Source organism: Acyrthosiphon pisum, chromosome A2 (assembly GCF_005508785.2).
Source record: "Acyrthosiphon pisum isolate AL4f chromosome A2, pea_aphid_22Mar2018_4r6ur, whole genome shotgun sequence".
NCBI classification, from domain to species: domain Eukaryota; kingdom Metazoa; phylum Arthropoda; class Insecta; order Hemiptera; family Aphididae; genus Acyrthosiphon; species Acyrthosiphon pisum.
Window position 1 is genome coordinate 34832632 of NC_042495.1, and position 21772 is coordinate 34854403.

The window sequence follows — 21772 nt, forward strand, 5'->3', positions numbered from 1 at the left end:
TTTTACACGTATAAGATAGGCAATTACGATGAGTAGGGTCCAATGACGTCACACGTCTTTTTTCAATTGCTCATAACTTATTGAATAATGTGAGTAGAAACGTAAGACCTATACCATTATCCTTAGAATTGAACGTTCTTTCAAATAAAAAAAAACTTATTTTTTGTGTTGTGTGCTCCTTTAAGATAATTCAAAACGACAGCCGTAGGTTAATTTGTTTTAAGACAAATTGTAGTTAATAATTCATATTATAATACACGAATAAGTAGTAAGTATTTTTATTCGTTCAAAATTATATTTGGAACAAAGTTTGGAATATAACTTCTCTTTAGTGTCGGATAGTAGACGCATTTGTTTTTCATTTTTCACAGCATGGTCTAATATATACTATATTTCATATATTCTGTGGAATGTGGATACACCATACACACAATTCTTAAAGACACAAACCTTAATCTATGATGTAAATAAATATTTAGTATCATAGTGTAATGATTAATATCATTCTCAGCACAATAAAAGGTCATAACAATGTCAACGTTTAATAGAGAAGCCCTGCAATTCACAACCATAGTTTTTGGATAATTTAAATTTGCATCAGGTGCTTATTAAGTTCAAATCAATAAAATATTGTACAGTTAACATAGTATACATTTCCACATTGTCAGGGCAAGAAAGAAGAGACATGCATGTCTTTCTCACCCAAAAGAAAAACTTGACTTTTATATCATCTATGTAATGTCTTAACTTGACTTATGTAATAAAATAAATCACATAAAATCAACAATTAGAATGTTGCTATTATTGTTTAACCACATAAAAATATTTCTGACTCCTCTTTTAGTCGTAAAAATTTCAATGTTTTGTTGTAAACTATAGCACCGTGCTTACTCCATATAAATTCTGCGCCAAATGACTGATTCTCAAACAAGTATAAATTATATCACGTTATTCATGACTTCATGTATCTGAACATGTAATTATTATAATTAAATATATAATGAATAATAATTGTCAGAAAAAGTGTCATACAAAAAATGTACACATTTTCTTTATATAAAGTCTAACATAAAATAAATAAATTAGACATTTCATAACCAAGGGTTTATTGTTTATTAAATAATATATAATGTTAAATTACTACAATATGTATATATTTATAAATATATATAATATATTATATAAATATGATTTTTTATATTGTAGTAGTACACAAAATGTTTATCTACCAAGTTCGGAGGGCTTTAACTCATAATTTTAAAGGTTACCAATAGGATATTAATTATCAATGCATCATTTGAGTTGTTAGATAATAATTGCAAAAAAAAAAAATGTATAGTTAAAGAAATTGTATTAAAAAAGATGAATATATATATAATATATTTACTTGAAAAACATCAAATATTGTATGAAATGGAGCCAAGTTAGTTTTACTTGTTAAATATTTTTAATTCATGTTTTAAAAATGTTCTTATGTTCTTATTATGTAAAACAAAATAATTCACAAATAACCACAAGATAAAATACAATACAATATTATTACTGTTCCAGTAAGCCGGTTAACCAACCTAGTGGTAAACTGATAATTAATATGACATGTACATATTTTAAAGTTGTAGAATAGTACATTATTTTTTAAACAAACTTGTTGATGATTAGGAACTAAAATGAAAAAAAAGCGGACTTTATCATAAATATATTTTTTTGAAAATTATGGCTCCAAAAATGTATATAAAAAAAATTAATAAATTAATTAAAATTATAAAATACTATACATATTTATATTTTATTACATAAAATATAATAACTAAGGAAAACGGTTTTAACTTTTTGTTTAAACTTTTTTTTTAAAATATATCTTTATTTACATTGTTAAAAGTTTGTGTATGGATCTGTCAATTATGTTTCCCCCCTTCTTATTAACACTTCAGCATTCTATTAATTTCTCTTTTTTTTTATTAAGAAAAACAAACTGTAATTGGTTTATTTTCTTCGTATAAACATTTTCTAAAAACTATTTTTTACCCAACAAGGGATCTGTTGATGATAACGGCTTCTTCACGGTCTTCTGGTGACAATTCTTTGTCTTCCCATCCCCAAATGCTACTATGAGTTCCATCACCAGTTCGATCAACACGTTTGCGTATCATGTCTGTAGATACTGTTTTCAAGTCATATGCCCAGCCTACTTTAGAAAAGAAATCTATAAACCCAGTAGTTAAATTAGCACGATAATTTCCCAATTCTGCTGCTTTGTAGTCCCATGGAAATACATGATGATAGTTGTGCCATCCTTCACCGAGAGCACCTAATGCTACACCAATATTTTCAGAAGGATTGATAAATCTGCAAATAAAAATAAAATGGAGATTACACTAAAATGAATTTTATTATTAGAAAATTCTAATAATAAATTACTATCTTTCTTTCATATTGTATACAGCTGTGATATCTAACCTTTTTTTAAACAGTCAGAATCAGAAATACATTTAGACATTGTTGTCAAAAATTGATTGGAGATATAATGAGGGAATCATTTTATAGCACCATAATTTTAGTATATTACAAGGTGAAAAAAATGATTTATTATTTTATTATTTTTGAATTTGATTGGTTTTCTCATAATAAAAACTTAGATATACTGAGTATGATTCATCAAATGAAAAATATACATTATTTCAAAAACTATTAACGTTTATTAAATTTAAGTAATTACAAAATAAAAAAGTTATCATTTTCACTTTTTTTAACTACAGTATCCATTTGTAAATATCCAAGCTGAATATTTTTTGAGGGGTTTATAAAAATTGAATTTTTGACAAGTAGTTCATTGTTTATAAGTATTTTAAATTTGGTGAGCAGTGGCATAAATGTGAAATGGTGATCTACAAATCCTGTTACCTAAACTTGAAATAACTTACGCTATAACTCTGTAACTAATTCAATTTAGCATTTGACTTTGATTCTAAATATTAAAATACTACAAATAATCTTCTACTTAGGAATATTAAATTAAAAATTGATGTTAACACTAAAAAGAAACAAACATAATTGTCTTTCAAAAATGTTAATTTGTAAAGATTAATGTGAAACATTAATAGATTTTGAAATAATGAGTGTTCTTCAATAAAATAATCACCTTGTATATGATCATGGAGATCAAAAGTCAAAACATCAGTCAGCTCAGCAAGCCAGTTCAAAAAAATTGACCGTGGGTTAAAAAACCCTGGTACTTAAAACAAAGAAGTTAAAATTATGAACTTACAAACAAAAATTACTCAGGCCACAATGGAAAATATTATATTTAGACTTACTGATAGGAAATTAATAATACAATGAGACTTTGCTTTGCTGATATGAAATCGCAATTATTATAATGTTAATATATAAAACAATATTAATGACCTTTTTGTTCTCTAAAATATTATATTATAATAATAAATTTAGACCTTTATGAGGATGTCCGCGCAAAATTTGTTTTCTGTCTAAGACACACGCACGACATTGATATAACAGTCACGTAAAATTGTTTTTTTATTTTTTATTTATGATATTTGAGTAATCTAATTACCTATTACAAAAATTATTGAAAAAATTTCAATGGATATAGAAATTATTGAAAAAATTTCAATGGATATAGAAATTATTTTGAGATACATAATATTTAAATAAATTGATGTCATACCGACAAAAATATTATTGTCGATAATATTTGTCATAGCCCATAGGTAATTTTACTCCAAGATAACTTAAACATAAAAAATTATTTTGCACGGATGTGTTTGGTCTGTTGTGCATGGGTCAGAGAGAGAAAACAGTGTGCTGATATCCATTTAATATTCTTCTACGATTACATTATATAGGTTTTAACAAATAATAAATAGTAGTACTGCATATATACAAAGATAATTCAAATTTTACAGAATTATAATTATATTAAGATAAAATAATATAAATGATAATATTTTACACTTACTTGTCATAAGGTCTATCACCCCACATATGGGCAGCACTATTTACAAGCCATGTCATATTTAAAGTGAAAGTATATCGGAACATGGTAGCCACAAACCATGAATTGGACCACGTTTCACCCCACATAAATACAGGCACACACGTAGGAATCAAGAAACATAAAACCGGCATCAACAACAAATAATACCTAAACAATGTTTTTAAATTAATATTTCTGAATATTTTAAAATGGGATTATATTTACGTCATCTGGAATACTACAACTGGATCCCGCTCTAAATCACTCATATCAATACCACGTCCTTTTTCTTTTATTTCCGGGTGTTTACGACACAACAACCATCCAACATGAGAAAAGAAAAATCCACGTTTGGCATTATGAGGATCAGCGTTTGTTTCACTATACTTGTGGTGCATACGATGATCTCGGGCCCATTCATAAATATGATTCTGTAATCAAAATAGATGATGTATTCAAATTAAATTGTTAACAATTATTATTCATAAATTATAAATTATAATCATGAGTTAGGGGTAAGTTAACCTAACTTCTAAATATTCAATATTGTACCTATCACTCTACTTTATTAAGCTAGAAACTTAATCTAACAAACTGTAGGATATAAATAAATTAAAATATTCAAAAATATTATTATATACAAATAATGATTAAGGTTATTGTCTAAAAAAATAATAATAGGCAAAATGAATATTTTAAGTATCTAAAAATAAAATAAGTCTATATTACAAAATTAATAAATATTATTAATAACCGAATGATTTGTAAAAAAATAATTCATTTGTGTCCACAATAGGTACTATTAAAACTATACGTTCTACAACTTTGTAATTAATTTGCAAATTAAAAAAAAAAAAGTATATAGAGTTTTAAAATAATAGTAGTTGGATTGTTTGTGTATAAGTAATATGAAGGTTTTGTAATACTAAGTAGGTACCTGTATTGATAATTATTATTAATTATTATCAATATAAGATAATATCAAAAGAGATAATTAGTATAAAGTTACATTACTGTTTAGTAATTATATACTTGAACGATAATCATTTGATATAATCAAAGTTGGAAATAAATATGTGGTTATTCCTTTATTTATATATAAATAATTGTTTTCCTGTATACTTCTACAATATACCTTTGTTAAAACAACATATTTAAAGCGTATTAAATCAATACATTGGTTGAATATTGACAAATAATATTTTGTATCTACGTTCACATTTTAGTTTATCAGAATCTTGAATTCTTTTGTTTATTTTTACCTTACGACCTAATACAATAATATTAAGTACTTTTTAACTTACCTCAAAGGCAATTGTATTGAAGATCATTAAAATAATACGTAAAGGAAGTTTTCCTTTGTATGATCGATGTGCCCATAGCCTATGGGCTCCAGCAGTAATTCCCAATCCGGACATTTGATACAGCAAAATTGCTAAAATACAAAAATTGAATTTAAAAAACTATACACATATACACATGGTTAATGTATTAATATAAACAATTTTAAATTACCCCAAATTGATGTTGCTATTTTTGCAGAAGCAAACATTAGGTATGCACCATACAGTGCAGCTATATGTAGGTAAACAAATAAAGCAACGTTTCGCCAGACGATTTGTCTTTGATATCTGTATGGTTTGTATTTGTTATTCTCAACAGTTTCTCCTTCAGCTATCTGATTTCCTTCATCAACGACAGATGGTTCCGAATCATCTTCATTGAATAAAACACTAGGAGCGCCAACTGGACGCTTGGTCATATTTGGGGCCATTTTTAAATGTTATTCCTATTGTAACACAAATAAAATAATATTAAACTAAATAATTCAGTCAACGCGTTTTGTAAGCAATATTTTTTTCAGAATTATTAACACTTAATTATTGACTAAGATAATCTAATTAAGTATTCAATTTGAAAGTGCATCTATTTTATTTTATTTAAATAATTTTTATGTAATACACAATATTACATTATGGCATAGTATTTTTAAATCAATGTATGCAATTTAGTTAATATAATTTTTTCTTACCGACAAAGCCTAATGTGTACATCGTACACATATTTATATTTATATTGTATATAAATCACAATGCATACAAAAGTGAATAATAAAATTGTAGAAAAATTAATTTGATGTGATTATTTAATAATTATAATACATCACAATTAATTAAAAGTGAATACATCATTCACTGAATCGGTTAACACACGGCAATGGTAATTAGTACAGTCGAACGTGGTTAACTCGAAATTGAAAGGACCGGCCAGAAAGTTTGAGTTATCCAAGGATAATACAATTAAAAGATTCTTAAGTTTGATCTAACAACATTCAACTGTAATTTATAATTAAGTGTTTGATTTAGGTAAATCAAATTATAGTATGGAAAACGTATGAATGTATAAAAAAGTTGGACAAGTTTCTTGCTAAAAAATTAAAGAGGATGTCTCCGTCTAAAACTCTAATGAAGGTATACAACATAGGAAATTTTAGTTCAGTAGAAGAATTTAAAATTATAGTGAATTAACCTAATATCAAACTTAAAGGTATTATTTTTGTTTGTACGTTGAGTTTTACGAATAATGTTGTTTTGTTAGCTATTGGAAAAATATATATACAACAATTTAAATTTAATCAAGTATCTCACAAGTGCAACAATATATGTAAATAGTTTTTAATATTATTATTCATACGCATAATATACTTCAAACACCACTCTATAATAATACCTATTATTTTTTGTCAGATGGTACATAAAAAAGCAATACTTTTCAACAAAATACTGACGTCATCATTATTCACATAAACTTCAGTTGCACAATAATAGTGTATAAATACTCATCATCGTATGTTAAATGTAATATATCAAGAGCAAGAAAAAAAAATACTAAATGACAAAATAAATATCGACTAATTAGGTTTTAATTTTTTAACGTCAGAATCATCGAGACACGGTCTATAATATGGTATGATGTACAATTGTACATATTCAACATTAAGTCAAGGTTATTTATAAGGGATATTTGCAATACGAAAACTGCACATTCTTCATAAGTCTGTATGAGGAATGTGCCGTTTATATTACATATTGTATTATTCATAATTATTGCGGATATTATATACTATGATCAATCGTTGTCAATACGTAACAAATTAAGATTTAAGATTGTAGAATGCAGATTATTTATATCGGGTAGTATTTTTATGCTCAGATACGTCATAAATACCCCAACATGTTAACAGTGCCAACGTAAATTATAAACAATGTTCTGATAAGTTTGTTGAATTAAAAACCAAGAGGAAAATATGAAATATTGGGTCGTATTGGGTGGATAACTGATAAGTAATTAGTAACTAGTACTAAGAAGTGTTGAAATATTATATTGTTCTATAAATATGAAAACCGTATTATTTTTCGTCAGTAATAAATAATTGCAAATATTTTTTTTTACATTGATACAATTCTACACATATTAAAATAACATAAAAATAGCAACTAAACGCAATAACCCGTACATGCTGAATATTAACTTATCAATTACCTATTAAAATATGTATGAACTGTATATAAACATAATTATTAACTACCTATTCAAACCTCATTTAGGATGAAAGTATTTATTATTATACCCGCTGCGAATCATTGTTTAATAGCTAACTACAGTTAATTAAGAAATAGAAACGGTTTGATTTCTGAGTATGGATGTACAGTTAATTATTTTGTAACTTTCCCTCGAAATACTTGTGTACAAATAAATTAGAATACAAACATTATTTAAATCTAAACTCAAGGTTACAATAATAATTTATTGATTTATATAATATAAAACCATAATTAACGGTATCACAAAACGCGTTGATTACTTATTATGAGTTAAAAGAATTTTATTAATATTTTCTACGCCGTACACTATTAAATCACGTGCATTTTTTTTTTATAACTTATATAATGTCCAACAGATATAAAGTTAAGTCCTATTTCATATTTTAATAGAACAAAAAACAATCAACATAAATGATTCGATCGTACATTGATATATTGTTAGTATTATTTATATAAATGATAATACTAATATCAAAGTTTAAACATTTAGTTAGTAATTGATAATAATAATTTTTAAACATATTTTATCAAAACTTCATTTGCAACAAAATTATATTAAAGTCCGATAAAACGGAGTTACGAAAATTCTTTACAATACAATTTTTTAATTATACCTAACTCCTAAAAAAGAAATACCGAAATAGGCAGCGAATATCGATTAGTATTAGTGATGACATTATGTATACTCGTGCAATCATTGCTATGTACAGTTAACTCGCATTTTGCTAGTACCTAATTCTCTACAGCCTCTACCGTTCGGGCAAGCGGACTAGCTTTAATCATCGGAGTTTAATCACAGACTGTACAACTGGCCCTAAGGGCCGTTCTTACAATATCCGGTTAAACTTAACCGACCGAATTCTGCCGGTAATAAAATCTGTTATCAGTCGGTTAGCGTTAACCGACACTTTACCGGACATTGTAATAACGGGCATGGACCAATTGCACCTAAAACAAAATTTTTATTTTTGGGTTAATATACCAATTGCGCTGCATATATTTTAGGGTTAGTGTACCAATTGCGCCTCTTATATTTTACGGTCAATATACCAATTGCGCTTGTATTCAAATTATATTATTCTAAGTTGCTATGCTCAAATTATTATTTAAAAAATTATTATTATTCTTAAAACATACAAAATACAAACATCATGATTACCTTAAACTCAAAATCTTATTATTATTATATATTTATGACTTAACCACTTATTATCTTATTATTATTAATATTATTTTATTTTAGTTTTCATTAACTAAACTGTATAAAGCCTATAAGTTCCACCGACTTGGAAGACTTTTGACTTTTTTTGTCGACTTTAGTTAAGTGCTCCTCTTGATTCATATGTGGTAAGTAGTGCAAAGGTAGTAAAATACTAGAAATCTCACAATGTATTATACATTAATACTCGCAAAATATCGGTTAGTAACTAACTAATAAGTTTTCCTAAGGAAATGTAAAATGTATTGAGCGCAATTGGTATATAAAAAGGTAATTTCTGGCACAATTGGTTAACTCCCGTAATAACGGCCCTCAATGTATTTACGACCTAATAAATATTTAGAAAATGTATTATAAACGTATTGTTATTATTCAATCGGTAGATTTAGCCCCTTTCCAGACTACTCTATTCTATATCTAGGGTTCCTACATTAATTCTTACTTATTCTTATAACTAGAATACAAGTTATAATGTTAGTAAAAGAAAATGTATAATTTCACAACAAGTTTTATCCAGAAATAATTCATAGACAAATTTCTCTTTCTTACGCTCAAAAAAAAAATAATATATATATATATGATAAATCAATGAAAGGAATGTTTGTATAAAAAATGCACTTCACATAATATATATGTTTAATACGTTTATTATTGTGTATAAGATCTCTTTTTTCTCTAAAAATGTAAAATTTACTTTTTGAGTCTTGAAACATACCTACAAACTATACGATTATCACAATTGTTATTTTAACAAGGTCGGGGAGGTCATATACATCAGAAACCTCTTCCTGCGCCAATCCGAATAATATGACTAATTGTCAATTAGGTAATAGTCGCACTAAAGTGTCTACATTTCAAAATAATGTTTCCCCAGTACGTATTTGACCTTACGTTAATGTAAAACTTTAAAAATAAGAATCAAATTGACCTCAAAACAAAGTAAAATTTGTCATGTGCAATTAAATATTAACTTCAGGTGGATCCGTAGAACGCAGTGCATCAATGGGTGAAAGCATTGAAATAACGGATGATTCAAAATAAATTTTATACATTTTCAACTCATTATAGAATAACATTATACAATAAAATATCCAGGAAGGTGTAAGTAAAAAAGTGAGGTAGTCGAGTGTCCAATTTCAAGGTACGACAAAGACTATCTGATTTCACCTTTCGTTTAATAATTAATTATGAATTAACATGACATATTATATACGGTATACACTCTTGAATCTGGATGTGAGGTTAACTAAAAATACATATTAAGAACGCGAGAGTAGGAGAGTAATATAAAACGGGAGAATGAAAAATAATATGTTTACTTTATAGCTATCGAAAGTCGATGTAAAATAAAAATATCAACAATATAGTTATAGACTACAAATTACGTAATTTTTTAATTATTGATTGATTAGAGTAAACAATTAAATACCTATGAAAACTGAAAATAGTTTACTGAAGTATAGAATAGTTAATATTTACATAGTTAAGTACGATTATTTCTTCAGCAACCTCGGGATTTCGATAAATAACTACTAAATAAATAAGGCTGAGAATTACAGATATACAATTAAAAAGTTATACATTTTGAAAGTATAATTAGTAGGGATGATAGGTACATTTTTGAACATGTTCCATGTTCGAGATCTAATTATTCTACTCTTACTTCATGAAATAGGTACGTAAAATGTACCTACGTGTTATTTGGTATAACATTTAAGACGCTACACCCGGATATGGGATATGTTATATGTAATTTCCATCTTCCAAACATACATTGCAAATTTTTGTCCAGCAGAACCAGTTTTGTGTTGTTATGGTTTAATATTAGAGTGGATTTACCTATTATCAAACTTAAAGGTAAGAATATTATTTCGGGCATTTGTAGATTTTTATTGATATTTGAGTTCTAACTCATAATTATGCAAAGTATAATAATTTTAAATGCTCATAAGTTGCTTAAAAATCAAAATAACAATAAAAACCAACGAGATAAGTACCCTAAAGATATTCTTATCTTAGGAAATATTTGATTATAAGTAATCATAAGTTATTATTCACTCTAATATTAAAAAAGCTATCAACACAAAATTGGTTTTACTGTAAATGCAAAAATGTCAAATAGAGATACCACATCTGTGACGTTCTCTTAAGCATATAATTAGTTTTCATAAAACTTAAAATAAAGCTAAATATTTAGCAATAAAATACTTTTTTGATTTGAACTTATAGAGATCAAGTTCCATACCAGTTAATTTAGTAGGAACACTAGTAATATATTTTTTTTATACCATACCAGCAATAGAGATGGGAGCTCGGTAAATTTACGTAAGTTTTACCGATAATTTATTTGCCTAGTAAATATTTTTTACAGTTTTAAAATTCGAGTGATCACTCATTTCAATTGTTTTCATATGCACAACAGCGCTATAGTGACCTCCATATTTCGACAATGCATGATATAAATATAACTAGTTATATACCTACTTATATTTATATAATGCACATGAGATCTTCCAGCAAATAATTATTACCGAGACAATTTTTAACACCATCATCTCTGATTTACTTTAAATAATATTTTTAGTCCAATATAACTAATATAAGTTGGAGGTGCTAAACACCCCCTAGCGCCCCAGTTGGTGCGACAAGGCATACTTGTAAATTATAATATTTATAAATATAATACTTGTAGTAAGGAGTGGACGAGTGGTATATTGGTTAAATGATTAGCTTAGTTGTAAAAATGTTTTTGAGTTTATACTTACTAAATAAAAATATTATACAGTATTAAAAAATGTACGTACATTTACGTAAATTTACCGGATAAAAAAAAATTACGGTGAAATTCCCCATCTCTAACCAGTATAGTTGTTATATACTTTATTTTACTACTTAAAAAATATAATCTTTCATTACCGTGTTTTGTATGATAGTTACAAACAATTCATTAATCAATAAACTTATAAATACCTAATATTTTAAAAATGGATCAATAATATTAATTCAATATACATTGTAGGAACATTAATTAAAGCTCTCGACATTTGATCTTGTTTGGGAATATTAAAATTTATTTACTAATTTATAAAATTAAATAACTATTAAAATTTACACTGAATATTCATACAAATATTAGCTGAAAGTTGTCCAGGCTACCAGCAATATTTTAGGTACATGGAACAACCATAAAATATTGTAGATTTTTGATGTTAGTATTAAGGATGGGCATAAAATCCGAATATTTAAATCCAGGAGTTGAATCAAATTCTTGTCCGATTTATGTATTTGCCTCTTTGCCTCTTATGTCAATTATTATTATTTCTTTTTTTTGATGGATGGTAAAATAATTTTTTTTTTATTGTTATGAAAATATGTTACAGAAATAAATTTATTAGAATATTAAAACGAGTCATTGATCAGCATATTATTCAGATTTAAAAAAACCGGATTATTCGGATAATCCGTGAAATTTGGATTTTCAAAATCCGAATATGCCCACCACTAGTTATTGCCTGGTAAATATAGGTTATATACCTATTCATCAGAAATTAAACTGCTATAATAATAATATAATACGAGATATAATATTTATTTTACTCATTTTAGTATCGAATTTACTAAATACCCACCAATAAGTATTTGATTATAAATTTTAATATACTACATTCATAACAAAATAATTGCATGGTCATCACTCATCAGTCATCACAATTGTTATAAATATAATACTATTATTAAACCAACATGTTTAGATTTATATTGCATATTTAGAAGTGAATTTTAAATATAACATAAATTATGGCCATTAAATAAATAAGTTAATGACTAGGCAAGTATGTGAAATATACATTTTTTTAAATGTTTAAAATATTTGTAATTTATAAAAATGATTTTGGTACTTATACCTAACAAGATTTCTGGAAAAATACTAAGCTTTACCTCCCATTAAAAGATTATGGAGAAAATATGTTTTATAAAAATATTTGATTAAATACTATTATTGAAATACAGTGAAACCTCTCCTAACCTAACCTTTAAATAGAGGACAAAATTCAAGCGACCGAGAGTTTCGATATTCACTGTACCTATAAAAACTAGTATAATTAAGTTGGGTACAATATTTTTTTTTTTATATTGACAATTAACTATGAATGCTGAGGTACATCAAGCAAAAAAATTTAAAATTGGTAATTTAGAAAAAAATATGTATCAACTATATTTAACATGACAATAGGTTTTATCGTTTTATCTAAGGTCATATATCTATTATGACGTATTATGTTTAAACCAATGTATTTTTATAAAAATTATATATGTTGATTAATGATAAAGCACATTAATACCTATTCCATATTTTTGTCATTATTATAACATAATAAAAGGGTAATTTTTTTTTACCTTGATATTATACGAATAGCATTGATCAAAAACATCAAATAATTTTGATACAAAATGTATCTAAAATATATTTGTAATAAAAATATGTTTATTTATCAAATAAAACTAAATGTATGAATGACACTACTATTTCATGTAATTAAAATATTTGACCTATTAATGAGTTCACAATAAGTGAACATTTACCTAATAAATAACAACTACCAAATAGGAGAAGAGAACATAAAATACCTTGAACTACTATTTGATCACTACTTTACCTGAATAGTAAATACCATATTAATCAAGTTTCATTAAAAAAAATCATTTCTTTTCCAAAATAATACTATTGGGAAAATAATTACACAGACAATTTTTTAATTCAACTTTAAATAATTACAATATTAAGGGTGAGTTGCATTAATGTCCTGTAGCAACTTACCGAACTGTTAATGAAAATAAAACTGGGTGTTGCTTGAACTCCTGTTAGTGTTAATTGTTCCGTAAACTATCGATTACCAGATCTGTAAGCAACAGATCAAATTTTGATTCAGTAACTTACAGTTCGATGAAATATAATTTATATTATCAATGCTATTTGTGGTTTAATTTATTTGATGATCAATAATTTAATATTTCTTTATGCAACACTATTAAGCATAGTTGAACACAATCATTAACTTCATAGAATAATTAAATTACAGGGTCGGTAACAAATTTACAGATTGATCTTCATATATTATTTTACTAACAGTTTTTACATAAAATTCAAGAATAATTACTTTTAGAACACAAAAACCAGTTATCTTGCCAGAAAATTTTTTTCTGGGAAGGAGGGGAGGACCAATTTACTATTAATTACTAATTTTTAGAATGATAAAGCATGCCTTTAGTTAGTACCTATCACAAATTTATTTTTGAATATAAAATAAATTGATTTATTAATGAAAATCAAATAAATAGCTTAGAACCAGAAATTAGATATTTTATAAAGAGGATAATAATATTAATAACTAAGATAAAATTTTAAATCTACCGATTCTAACAACTTTTTTAAGGGCTTTTGATTAGTAGGTATAAGAAAAGTTTAAATTATTAATTATATGCACTTACCTAAAATTAAAAATAAATCATAATTCTTTATGTTAAAAAGTAAACAATTTTATGTAAAAATATTTTACCATTATTACCGTACAAAATTAATGTTCTACTACAATATACATAATACATTTGAAACGATAAAAGTCGAATCAGTCTTAGATTCTTTTGATAATTTATAAATCAACTTAAATTTATTAAAATTATTGTTCCATTTTTTTTTTGAAATGACAACATTTTTAATTTCATATTCCAAAGAATATTTTTTTTTTTGAGAATCATGATGCACAAAAATTTAATTTTGAACAACTAATTATTTAGTTATAATCTTATAACTATTTTAAGTTTAAATGAGCAGAGTATTGTAACATTTTGCAGGTTACCCAGTCCACTTCCACTGATCTAAACTTTTACCTAGGTAATTTAACTTGTACAAAATTCAATTGTTATACATCAGTTCTCACAAAATAAACTAAAATTTATTAATAAAACGTTTCCAAATACTTTTTGAGATTATGTGTGTTAACTCAAAACCGAGCTCAAAATACCAATTAGTTATTCAATATAAACTGCTTAATGTTGGAAATTTTATTATTTATAAATAGGTACCTATTTAACATTTATAAACAGGCTGACCTTGATTTTCATAAGTTTTAAATTCAGCGGAAATGGGTCTCATAAATATTGTAACATATTGTAATTTAAAAAAATTATTTTTATATTATGTGTGTGCAGTATGAAAATGTGCCTTAATATGTGCATTGGTTTACATACCAATTGTTGCATTCATTTTGTAAATATTTGCCAACCAAAAATAAATATTCAAATTCGAATCAATTTTTAGCTTATTCTAACCGATTTTTAACTATGATCTTAAGTTTAAGTATACTATCAAATCATATCATAATGTATCTAATAAACTTGTGGCCAACAAAAATAATTCTGGTAAAAAAAAATAATATACATTTTTAAAGATGTCATTAGGTAGTTTACTCCATAACAATATGATTACTAGCAATATTATTTTATCATAATAAATAAAAGCAAAATTAATGCTTATTACATAACAATTGTATCAAATATTAATTTATGTAAGTACTTCATTTATAAAAATACATACATATATATACCATAGGAAGGTACCTAAACTAATCTTCTTAAAATAAAGGCTAGCATACCTTATAGGTACAATTTTATTAAAGTTTAAATTTATTTTTTAAAGAAGTATTTAATTTAATTTAATAATACCTTAAATCCTACCTATAAGCATAAAACATTATTTAATGTCAAGCTAAAAATACTTATCATTTGAAATGTATTTAATAAAATAAAACCTACAAGGGTAATTAAAAATCATGAAATAGATACCTAGTGCATTTTTTTAAATATTTTACTACTAAGCATAACCAACACAAATTATTACCTTAGTATTTTTCAATTTTTCTACAGAATATGTATGTTTAAAAATAAATTACAATTATTGTAAATCTAATATAGTTTAGTTAAGTTATATGTATCTTGAAAGGGGTTGTAACATGATATGCCAAAAATATATTGCATTTAATAATTTAAATTAATATTTATTGAATATTATTATAATTTTATAGAAATTGAAAGTACAAGTTAAATTTTTTGATAATTATTTAATTATTGCTTAAATTATAAATACATAATTAATATTGTTAAGCTACTTTCATACTTTTAATTTCTTTAAATTTAATTAAATACTACATTTTAAAAGAAAAGACATAATTTTGAACATTGCAAATAATAAATTATAATTTAACTAACAATAGTTGCTGTGCTACGATCGGTTTAATTAAAAACTTATTATTTCATTACTAAAAATTCATAACTAAAATAATATTTCTGAAATTTGATACAGTTCAAATAGTTTAATACCTACATAATATTATAAATAAGGTCAACCAATAAAGTATTTATTTAACTAATTAACCTGCTAATGTTAGTTAATATCATAGATAGTAATTATCAGTACAAACAATTACTTCAATAATTAGTATGTATAATAACACATAAGAACATATTATTTACTATTTTACAAATTAAATAAGTATGCCATAGATATCAAACATCTATAGGAACAAGAAATCATTTTAAGATGCAATATTTTATTTGGCAGAAGGTATAAAAAATTTGATAACACTCCAAATTGAATTGATTTAAAACAGACGCCCAATACAGTGGTTAGCAATAATATTATGAGAAACAAAATAAAAAACAAATAAAATCATATTATATTAAGAATTTGGTTAAATCATTTACCTTATATTCTGATCCAATTTATTGCAAGTATTTGAACGCGTATTGATACACGTATTGTAGGAAAATATACTTAATATAAAATATATATGTTAACACACGAATTTTTCTATTTTTAAGACAGACCGCAATCAGAACGACAAAGGTCGTGAGACCAAAAACAGTACATATTTATTCCCGAAGTCGAAATAATAACGCCTCTAAGTGCGTCGTACAAAATTACAGGCCACGCCGAGAATGAAACCGAACCTCGTGCGACGTGCGGTAATTTTTTTTTATTCAAATTCTAATTTATTACGTATGCCCGAAGACACCGCGAAATGTTTTGATACGATATCGATATTACAATATTATAACACGAAAACGAGTTTGGACATAAATAACGGAATAGCGGTTGATACAGTTGCGGGCCGCGACGTCCGCGCAGACGGTAAGAACTGAAAAGAACAATTTTTTCAACTACCTATTAGTTAATAAGCTAATATACCTATGGACATTGGACACGACTGGGAAACGAAAAATTAACGGACGACCCCTTTCTGATAAAACGTGATAAAAAACATGACGTAATCGCAGTCGTATATCCCCACTACCCCGTTAAAACGGAGCGTTGCATGTACCGTCGTACCGGAGCAGCTGCTACTGTTGAGCCACACCGCGCCAAGTCATCAATGTTGTACGGTCATATTCAACGGTGGAAAAATGCGCGTAAAAGTGCAATGATTTCTCGACCAGGAGGAGGGTTATGACGATTTTCAGCATACGTGGTATTTCGTAGTCGTTTCGACCGCCCCAAATGGCTAATGCATAAATGCCTAATACGGGTAATACTTGTTCATACTCTGTGCGATTATGCCCTATGGATTCCGATTTTCCGAATGATATCCAGATTCCAGATATTATGATATTTAATATCTAATAATAATAGTAATTTATGTCCTGATGATATTTTAATATTTAGCGTAAAAAATATAATACGTATTATTGTTACCGATAGAAAATGGAAACTATGAGTCATATCCTCATATGTTAATAATTAATTCGTGAATGCTTTACTGTAACACGTCATGTTTTAGTACATAATATAATAATTTACATATTAAATAGTCAGATAGTCGTACACCACGGCCAAAGTAATTGTTATATTTAAAACGTACTAGGCACCTTTAAATGGGGATTGATCAGCTCAGATATCCACCCCCCAACAACAAACTTATTAGATAGTTATACGTAATACTTACAAAGGTCCATTATATTATAATACAATATTTATATTAATATTAATTATACCCTTCATAAATTAATTTCTCCTCTAGTAGTCCTAAATAAGTAATAACACTATAATTCATATTTTATCTCTAAAACACCCTCTATAATGTTTTTACTTAAGAGTAAGTTCTGAAAAAGTTTATAAAATGAATATTTTAAGAAAAATAATTGAAAAAGGCTAACTGAGAATCTGATGATGCACAGTTTTTTTAAATATGTAGGTAATTATTATTAATTGTACCAATTTGTATGACTATTGTAAAATAACATTAGTAATAAACTACTAATAACATATAAGTACATAGCTTATTTCTTAGTAGCGTTAAATCAGATACATATTTTTGCTTAATATTGTCTCAAAACAATTTAAATTTACAACATTGTTTTTTGATTATTTTAAAAGTAAAATAACAATAAATATAAAATTGATGTCATTCCCCCAAAAATGTATTATTTTCTATAAATATATTCTCTAAAATTACATAAAACATAGAAAAACAGATTGCGTTAATGTGTTTTGTCTATGTTGCGAGTGGGCCAGAGAGAGAATCAAATAGTGCGCTGACATCCTCTTAATACTGAATATATAATTAAATAAATAAATTATGAATGGAAAAAATGGAAATGATCCGATACTCAATGAAGAAAAAAAAATCCAAATAAATGGGTATACAATTGTTTATTGATAAAGCTGATCGCTGATGATGATGGATATTTCAACCGCAATATAATAATTTGTCATAGGACTAAGCATAGTATAAGCCAGTGGTGGCCAACTACGGCCCGCGGGCCAAATCCGGCCCGCCATCATTTAATATCTGGCCCGCGAAAGAAATATAATATTTTACATTTACGTAAAATTATATACCTATACCTAAAATTCTGATGACTTAAAAGTAAAAAAAAAAATTATGGCCCGCGGTAAAATTTTTTTTTTTTATGGCCCGAGTTAAAAAAAGTTTGGCCACCACTGGTATAAGCTATGAGGAATAAGGAGTATGCTTAACTCAATTTGTGTTTTCGTACAAGTTAGAACATTTTGTACATTAAAGTAGAAAAGTTTACAGCATGCACAAAATCACAGGCAAAAAGTGCAAACTGGGATTGTGTTAAGCATACTTATTACTTCTTATACTATGCTCAATCATATGACAAATAATTATACTGCAGAACAATACCTAATTGTCCCTTAAAAATATGCTTAGTCTTATCTTTATAAGTATATTTTGTTTCCTTATGGATTATACTATGAGGATTGAGAATGGTCTGACATGACCGGTGATAAAACATTATTTTAACAATAATATGTAAACATTTCACTTGTTTTTACTGAACATATTAATATAGATAATAATATTAACTATCAGTAACAGTAAATATATTATAGAGTCAAATAATATTTTTACAATGAGATCAACCACCGCAGAACACCACTTTATTTATGATTATTCATTCATAGAAACGTCAATTGGTTAATAAATTTGTATGATAAAAAAATTAATTTTTTACTGAATATACATTTTAATATTAATAGAGCACACCAAATTATTAGACAAGTTATGATTGCTTTAGAAATAAGATAATACATAATAGTTAAAAACCAGTAAAATGTTTTATATGGGTTAAGGATAACAAGTATCAAATTGCAATTTTTTTTATAAGTTATTACTGAAGCATTGTTTTGTTTTATCCAACTACCCAAAAATATAATAAAAATATTTAACATTTTAACAAAATCAATGAATCTTTGAAGATCTATAGATTCTATTAAATAATACTTAGTTCAAGCACTTGAAGCAAAATATGAGTTTATAGTTTATTATACAATATTATGATATTATTATTAAAATCAAATGTGATAAATAAAGAAAAAAAAAATTTCAAATAAGTACAGGTACGTCCAACTGGCAACTATCATTAAGGTTACCTAATTTATAGTATTTTAGATTAGATAACTATTTATTAAACTTTGCTTATATTGTTATATAATATGTAGTTATTTCATCAATCCTCCACATTTATTAAAAACTTTAAACGAGTTATAACAAAGTATATAATAATTTAATGCAGTTATAAAAACATATCTAAATGTAATTAAAATAATTGCAAATATTTAGTTTTATTAATTATTTATTAATTTAAAATCATTGTCATTCTAAAATTTAATGTTTCAGTTTCACCCAATGATTGCGATTGTGTAGTATAGCGTTTCTTAAACTTAATTATCCATGGAATCCTTTTTTATGTCCACTTTTATGGTGAAACTTCTACCTACTTTTTTATTAGCTTTTTTATTTAGCTTTCAACAATAAGTTATTACAGCTCGACAATTAGAACCCTTACTTTGTTTCAATAGTTTTAGTGCGTCATTTTATGTAAGGATTAATTGCATGAAAAATTATAATAATTTCATATAATTATAATAATAATGTGTATAGAGTATTTAATTCAAAAAGTAATTGAAATAGCAGACAAACATTTTTATATACCTACTTCACAAATATAAATCTCACTGAAAGAAAGCTCTTTTAGGAACCCTAAAGTGATTTCTAAACACAATTTAAGAAACGCTGATATAGAATATTAGAACAATATTATGGTGTGAACAATTAAGATAAAATTCTAGTACATTAGAAATAAGTATTAATATAAATTTTAAATTTTAGTTACATATACCTAATATGTTTTTATGGATATGATTATTCTGTACTCATTTTTTTTTTTTTTTGTGTTAAGCCCCATTTTCATAATAAAATCCCACTACTGGTTATCATTATGAAATATAGTTAGGGCCAATGAAAAATATAATTTCAACATAATATTAACTTATTACATATATTATGATTTATAACAATTTATAACCAAATGATAATTTATCAGGCATTTGTAACGGTATATTGACATATAATGGAACTATGGAAATCAAAACTTTATAATTTATACTAAACTTATTTATACTACCTATCGAGAATATTATAGACATTAGACACTATAAGATAATATCATAATAACGTGTTTGATGAATGGGTTTGACCAATGAGACTATTGAAATGACCAAAGGTAGGTGACTATAACGGCACTAAGACCAGTGAAAACTTAATGGATATTTTTAAATTTTATAAAAAGCAATTAATTAAATAAAATGAATAAATTTAACATTTATCATATTATCGGCAAACATTGTTGAATTTATCATGAATAAGTGTACAAAACTTACCTTTTAAACAATGTATTTACGAATCAAATTCTTTTGAAACCCAACTACAAACATCTAACAATTACGTATAAATTTAGATTATAACACTTTTTGAATAGTTAAGTCCCCGATAAATCATTATTTTAAAAATAATTTGACCATAACTTGATAGAAAAATTCGGCACATCAAAAGAAAGTTTTTAGAAATTGAGGTTACGTGTGTTCATCGATTCCTCTTCAAATCTCCCTGGAATTTTACGAAACGGTGATAGCATAGGACTATGGTATCACAAAATATGATATAATACTTCTGATACCATATTACCATCGGGCATCGGGCATTGGCCATCGAGCATCATAGCCAAGGTTTATAGAGTATATTATTATAATTTATAAACCTTGCATCATAGCATAGAGATGGATAAACAATAAACTGTTGATGTATTTCTGACTTCAGACTTCAGTAATTTAAGTTCAGTTAGTAGTTTAGTAGTTGTAAACTTGTACGGAAGACTTTTATATTAGTATAATTCTGTATTTCTGTGTCATCTGTGATGACTGAATGACTGATGATAGGTACTACCGAATACTGAATAGTGAATACTGAGTACTGATTATAACTATTAACTACTGCAGGCTACTGCAGTCATGTTAGAAATACTGCAGAGTGGCAAGTGCAGATAACCGATATTTTAAATTATAATGTCAATTGACAAATACTAAAATATTGA

General features: G+C 26.0%; 1 protein-coding gene across 2 annotated transcripts; it reads right to left on the reverse strand.

Moving 5' to 3' along the window:
- Positions 1-1089: 1089 nt before the first annotated feature.
- On the reverse strand, positions 1090-21234 carry LOC100145824 (fatty acid desaturase). Of its 2 annotated transcripts, none has more exon segments than NM_001126202.2 (6): positions 1090-2346; positions 3977-4162; positions 4220-4425; positions 5299-5429; positions 5510-5783; positions 21063-21234. In NM_001126202.2, coding segments are annotated over 5 exon segments (1107 nt in total). In that variant the 5' UTR covers positions 5769-5783; positions 21063-21234; the 3' UTR covers positions 1090-2021.
- Positions 21235-21772: the final 538 nt, after the last annotated feature.

What these genes read in the sequence shown, in the direction of transcription:
- LOC100145824 (XM_008181277.3), bottom strand. Translation starts at nt 5,768, where the DNA reads ATGGCCCCAAATATGACCAAGCGTCCAGTTGGCGCTCCTAGTGTTTTA. An exon ending in AATAGCAACATCAATTTGGG is followed by an intron (nt 5,430 to 5,509) that starts GTAATTTAAAAT and finishes TTTGTATTTTAG; the next exon opens with CAATTTTGCTGTATCAAATG. An exon ending in GTTGTAGTATTCCAGATGAC is followed by an intron (nt 4,163 to 4,219) that starts GTAAATATAATC and finishes AACATTGTTTAG; the next exon opens with GTATTATTTGTTGTTGATGC.